This window comes from Drosophila miranda (genome assembly GCF_003369915.1).
Source record: "Drosophila miranda strain MSH22 chromosome Y unlocalized genomic scaffold, D.miranda_PacBio2.1 Contig_Y2_pilon, whole genome shotgun sequence".
Taxonomy (NCBI): Eukaryota; Metazoa; Arthropoda; class Insecta; order Diptera; family Drosophilidae; genus Drosophila; species Drosophila miranda.
Genome location: NW_022881614.1, coordinates 33733590 through 33740628, shown reverse-complemented (window position 1 = coordinate 33740628; position 7039 = coordinate 33733590). Strand labels below are relative to the sequence as shown.

The 7039-nt window shown below is 44.4% G+C and overlaps 1 protein-coding gene across 1 annotated transcript in view; it reads right to left on the bottom strand.

The window, feature by feature from the left end:
* Positions 1 to 707: 707 nt before the first annotated feature.
* The window catches only part of LOC117193956 (lysosomal-associated transmembrane protein 4A-like), a 55645-nt gene continuing 49313 nt past the window's right edge, over positions 708 to 7039 (bottom strand). The window contains exon 2 of the mRNA XM_033398610.1: positions 708 to 1230. Within this exon, the coding sequence (XP_033254501.1) occupies positions 708 to 1230 (523 nt within the window). The remainder of the gene's footprint in view (positions 1231 to 7039) is intronic.

Genomic DNA, 7039 nt, shown 5'->3' with positions numbered 1-7039 from the left:
TTCGCCATAACGACGTAAGATCATTATACCCGATACTCAAAATGAGTATTGGGGTATATTAGATTTGTGGTAAAAGTGGATGTGTGTAACGTGCAGAAGGAATCGTTTCCGACCCCATAAAGAATATATATTCTTGATCAGCATCAATAGCCGAGTCGATTGAGCCATGTCTGTCTGTCCGTCTGTCCGTCTGTCCGTCCCCTTCAGCGCCTAGTGCTCAAAGACTATAAGAGCTAGAGCAACGATGTTTTGGATCCAGACTTCTGTGATATGTCACTGCTACAAAAATATTTCAAAACTTCGCCCCGCCCACTTCCGCCCCCACAAAGGACGAAAATCTGTGGCATCCACAATTTTAAAGATATGAGAAAACCAAAAACGTAGAATTGTAGAGAATGACAGTATCTTTAAGACAGCGGAATCTGAATTGGATCGTATTATTATTATAGCCAGCATCAAGAAAACAATTTCATTTTTTCTCGCCCTGTCTCTCTCTAACACACACGTAGCATAGCCGGCTTTGCTTAGAGTAAAACATTAGCGCCTAGATCTCAGAGACTACAAAAGCTAGAGCAACCAAATTTGGTATCCACACTCCTAATATATCGGACCGAGACGAGTTTGTTTCAAAATTTCGCCACACCCCCTTCCGCCCCCGCAAAGGACGAAAATCTGGGGATATTCAAAAATCTCAGAGACTATTAAGGCTAGATAATGTTATCATTATCATCCATAATGGAGGCGACGTTTGCAGTGGCCACTGCATCCAGAGCCACGAACAGGGGGGGCACACCAGGATTTGCTTCAGCACCGCCAGCTTTTCCGGCCTGATCCTCTTGGTAGTTGGACATGGCCACCTGATAGGATGGCGGCGGTGCCTGCTTCAAGTACTGGGCAATGGCCTCATCATAGTTCGGCAACAGAGTGGTGTAGGCACGCTCCTCAGCCGCAAAGGTGCCGCCCACACCATTGATCCCGGATCCCGTCTCGAGGAAGGGAAACAATGTGCGGATATGTTGCTGACGCAGAGTCAGGTACTTGTAACAGCGCCAGACGATGCCAATGCAGTAGGCCTTCAGGAATACAATGCACACGAAAACGACGAGAACTACCACGACGAGCTCCTCAGGCGGCAGCTCCAGCAGCTTCTCGCGCCAGGGCAAGCGGTGAGACTCGGCAATGATTCGATGGATGGCCTGTAGGTAGCACAGATAGCCAGCGGCGGTGAGGCTGCAACCGGAAAGAAAGAGCTGGGGAGGTTGCCCACAAAACGATTTAAAACGAGGGGGAACGTTGTGAGTTGCTGCGGACACCGCAACTCTACATTTATACCCGATACTTAGTCAGTATGGCTCTCCTCCGGCAGACGCCGCTAATATTAAACGACACGACAAAGAATGCGTGCGAGAGAGACAGAAAATCAGTCTGAGCGTGACGTCGGGGGCTGCGTAGCCAGTGCAAATTGATTTGTTCCTTTTGGCTATAAAAATGATCTGATCTGATCCAGATTCAGCAATCTGATAGATATGGTCATTATCTATGATTCTGCGTTTTCAGTTTTCTCGAGTGTGCAATATTGTGGATGCAACAGATTTTCGTCCTTTGTATGGGCGGAAGGGGGTGGGGCGAAATTTTGAGATACACGTTTTATAGTAAGATCTAACAGGAGTGCGGATACCAAATTTGGTTACTCTAGCCTTAATAGTTTCTGAGATTTTTGAATATCCCCAGATTTTCGTCCTTTGCGGAGGCGGAAGGTGGTGTGGCGAAATTTTGAAACAAACTCGTCTCGGTCCGATATATTAGGAGTGTGGATACCAAATTTGGTTGCTCTAGCTTTTATAGTCTCTGAGATCTAGGCGCTAATGTTTTCCTCCAAGCAAAGCCGCCTATGCTACGTGTGTGTTAGAGAGAGACAGGGCGAGAAAAAATGAAATTGTTTTCTTGATGCTGGCTATCATAATAATACGATCCAATTCAGATTCCGCAGTCTTAAAGATATGGTAATTCTCTACAATTCTACGTTTTTGGTTTTCTCATATCTTTAAAATTGTGGATGACACAGATTTTCGTCCTTTGTGGGGGCGGAAGTGGGCGGGGCGAAGTTTTGAAATATTTTTGTAGCAGTGACATATCACAGAAGTCTGGATCCAAAACATCGTTGCTCTAGCTCTTATAGTCTTTGAGCACTAGGCGCTGAAGGGGACGGACAGACGGACAGACAGACAGGGCTCAATCGACTCGGCTATTGATGCTGATCAAGAATATATATACTTTATGGGGTCGGAAACGATTCCTTCTGGACGTTACACACATCCACTTTTACCACAAATCTAATATACCCCAATACTCATTTTGAGTATCGGGTATAACGAGGGGGAACGTTGTGAGTTGCAGCGGACACCGGAACTCTACAGTTATACCCGATACTAAGTCAGTATGGCTCTCCTCCGGCAGACGCCGCTAATATTGAACGACAAGACAAAGAGTGGGTGCGAGAGAGACAGAAAATCAGTCTGAGCGTGACGTCGGGGGCTGCGTAGCCAGTGCAAATTGATTTGTTCCTTTTGGCTATAAAAATGATCTGATCTGATCCAGATTCAGCAATCTGATAGATATGATCATTATCTATGATTCTGCGTTTTTAGTTTTCTCGTATCCTCAATATTGTGGATGCAACAGATTTTCGTCCTTTGTGGGGGCGGAAGGGGGTGGGGCGAAATTTTGAGATATACGTTTTAAAGTGAGATCTCACAGGAGTGCGGATACCAAATTTGGTTACTCTAGCCTTAATAGTCTCTGAGATTTGTGAATATCCCCAGATTTTCATCCTTTGCGGGGGCGGAAGGGGGTGTGGCGAAATTTTGAAACAAACTCGTCTCAACCCGATATATAAGGAGTGTGGATACCAAATTTGGTTGCTCTAGCTTTTATAGTCTCTGAGATCTAGGCGCTAATGTTTTACTCTAAGCAAAGCCGGCTATGCTACGTGTGTGTTAGAGAGAGACAGGGCGAGAAAAAATGAAATTGTTTTCTTGATGCTGGCTATAATAATAAAACGATCTTATTCAAACTCTGCAGTCTAAAAGATATGGTCATTCTCTACGATTCTGCGTTTTTGGTTTTCTCGTATCTTTAAAATTGTGGATGCCACAGATTTTCGTCCTTTGTGGGGGCGGAAGTGGGCGGGGCGAAGTTTTGAAATATTTTTGTAGCAGTGACATATCACAGAAGTCTGGATCAAAAACATCGTTTCTCTAGCTCTTATAGTCTTTGAGCACTAGGCGCTGAAGGGGACGGACAGACGAACAGACTGACAGACGGACGGACGGACAGACGGACAGACGGACAGACAGACATGGCTCAATCGACACGGCTATTGATGCTGATCAAGAATATATATACTTTATGGGGTCGGAAACGATTCCTTCTGGACGTTACACACATCCACTTTTACCACAAATCTAATATACCCCAATATTCATTTTGAGTATCGGGTATAAAAACTATATCCTTACATCTTACATCTTTATTATAAAACGAGGGGGAACGTTGTGAGTTGCTGCGGACACCGCAACTCTACGGTTATACCCGATACTAAGTCAGTATGGCTCTCCTCCGGCAGACGCCGCTAATATTAAACGACACGACAAAGAGTGCGTGCGAGAGAGACAGAAAATCAGTCTGAGCGTGACGTCGGGCGATGCGTATCCACTGAAAATTGATTTCTTGCTTTTGGCTACAAAAATGATCCGATCTAATCCAGATTCAGCAATCTGATAGATATGGTCATTATCTATGATTCTGCGTTTTTAGTTTTCTCGAATGTGCAATATTGTGGATGCAACAGATTTTCGTCTTTTGTGGGGGCGGAAGGGGGTGGGGCGAAATTCTGAGATATACGTTTTATAGTGAGATCTAACAGAAGTGCGGATACCAGATTTGGTTACTCTAGCCCTAATAGTCTCTGAGATTTGTGGATGCCCCAGATTTTCGTCCTTTGCGGGGGCGGAAGGGGGTGTGGCGAAATTTGGACACGAAACGGTCAAGGTCCGATATCACAGGAGTGTGGATACCAAATTTGGTTGCTCTGGCTCTTATAGGTTCTGAGATCCTTGAACTCATATTTTGCAATTGACAAAACCGACCATGAAACCTGTGTGTTAGAGAGAGACAGAGCGAGAAAGAATGAAATTGTTTTCTTGATTCTGGCTATAATAATTATACGATCTGGTTGAGATTTTACACTCTAGAACATATAGTCATCCTCTACGATTCTGCGTTTTTGGTTTTATCGTATCTTTAAAAATGTGGATGCCACAGATTTTCGTCCTTTGTGGGGGCGGAAGTGGGCGGGGCGAAGTTTTGAAATATTTTTGTAGCAGTGACATATCACAGAAGTCTGGATCCAAAACATCGTTGCTCTAGCTCTTATAGTCTTTGAGCACTAGGCGCTGAAGGGGACGGACAGACGGACAAACGGACGGACGGACAGACGGACAGACGGACAGACAGACATGGCTCAATCGACACGGCTATTGATGCTGATCAAGAATATATATACTTTATGGGGTCGGAAACGATTCCTTCTGGACGTTACACACATCCACTTTTACCACAAATCTAATATACCCCATTACTCATTTTGAGTATCGGGTATAACGAGGGGGAACGTTGTGAGTTGCTGCGGACACCGCAACTCTACGGTTATACCCGATACTAAGTCAGTATGGCTTTCCTCCGGCAGACGCCGCTAATATTAAACGACACGACAAAGAGTGCGTGCGAGAGACACAGAAAATCAGTCTGAGCGTGACGTCGGGCGATGCGTAGCCACTGAAAATTGATTTCTTGCTTTTGGCTACAAAAATGATCCGATCTAATCCAGATTCAGCAATCTGATAGATATGGTCATTATCTATGATTCTGCGTTTTTAGTTTTCTCGTATCCTGAATATTGTGGATGCAACAGATTTTCGTCCTTTGTGGGGGCGGAAGGGGGTGGGGCGAAATTTTGAGATATACGTTTTAAAGTGAGATCTCACAGGAGTGCGGATACCAAATTTGGTTACTCTAGCCTTAATAGTCTCTGAGATTTGTGAATATCCCCAGATTTTCATCCTTTGCGGGGGCGGAAGGGGGTGTGTCGAAATTTTGAAACAAACTCGTCTCAACCCGATATATAAGGAGTGTGGATACCAAATTTGGTTGCTCTAGCTTTTATAGTCTCTGAGATCTAGGCGCTAATGTTTTACTCTAAGCAAAGCCGGCTATGCTACGTGTGTGTTAGAGAGAGACAGGGCGAGAAAAAATGAAATTGTTTTCTTGATGCTGGCTATAATAATAAAACGATCTTATTCAAACTCTGCAGTCTAAAAGATATGGTCATTCTCTACGATTCTGCGTTTTTGGTTTTCTCGTATCTTTAAAATTGTGGATGCCACAGATTTTCGTCCTTTGTGGGGGCGGAAGTGGGCGGGGCGAAGGTTTGAAATATTTTTGTAGCAGTGACATATCACAGAAGTCTGGATCCAAAACATCGTTGCTCTAGCTCTTATAGTCTTTGAGCACTAGGCGCTGAAGGGGACGGACAGACGGACAGACGGACGGACGGACAGACGGACAGACGGACAGACAGACATGGCTCAATCGACACGGCTATTGATGCTGATCAAGAATATATATACTTTATGGGGTCGGAAACGATTCCTTCTGGACGTTACACACATCCACTTTTACCACAAATCTAATATACCCCAATACTCATTTTGAGTATCGGGGATAAAAACTATATCCTTACATCTTACATCTTTATTATAAAACGAGGGGGAACGTTGTGAGTTGCTGCGGACACCGCAACACTACGGTTATACCCGATACTAAGTCAGTATGGCTCTCCTCCGGCAGACGCCGCTAATATTAAACGACACGACAAAGAGTGCGTGCGAGAGAGACAGAAAATCAGTCTGAGCGTGACGTCGGGCGCTGCGTAGCCACTGCAAATTGATTTGTTCCTATTGGCTATAAAAATGATCTGATCTGATCCAGATTCAGCAACCTGATAGATATGGTCATTATCTATGATTCAGCGTTTTTAGTTTTCTCGAATGTGCAATATTGTGGATGCAACAGATTTTCGTCCTTTGTGTGGGCGGAAGGGGGTGGGGCGAAATTTTGAGATACACGTTTTATAGTAAGATCTAACAGGAGTGCGGATACCAAATTTGGTTACTCTAGCCTTAATAGTCTCTGAGATTTTTGAATATCCCCAGATTTTCGTCCTTTTCGGGGGCGGAAGGGGGTGTGGCGAAATTTTGAAACAAACTCGTCTCGGTCCGATATATTAGGAGTGTGGATACCAAATTTGGTTGCTCTAGCTTTTATAGTCTCTGAGATCTAGGCGCTAATGTTTTACTCTAAGCAAAGCCGCCTATGCTACGTGTGTGTTAGAGAGAGACAGGGCGAGAAAAAATGAAATTGTTTTCTTGATGCTGGCTATAATAATAATACGATCTAATTCAAGTTCTGCAGTCTTAGAGATATGCTCAGTCTCTACATTTCTACGTTTTTGGTTTTCTCATATCTTTAAAATTGTGGATGCCACAGATTTTCGTCCTTTGTGGGGGCGGTAGTGGGCGGGGCGAAGTTTTGAAATGTTTTTGTAGCAGTGACATATCACAGAAGTCTGGGTCCAAAACATCGTTGCTCTAGCTCTTATAGTCTTTGAGCACTAGGCGCTGAAGGGGACGGACAGACGGACGGACGGACAGACGGACAGACAGACATGGCTCAATCGACTCGGCTATTGATGCTGATCAAGAATATATATACTTTATGGGGTCGGAAACGATTCCTTCTGGACGTTACACACATCCACTTTTACCACAAAACTAATATACCCCAATACTCATTTTGAGTATCGGGTATAAAAAAAAACGAGGTGGAACGTTGTGAGTTGCTGCGGACACCGCAACTCTACAGTTATCCCCGATACTAAGTCAGTATGGCTCTCCTGCGGCAGACGCCGCTAATATTGAAC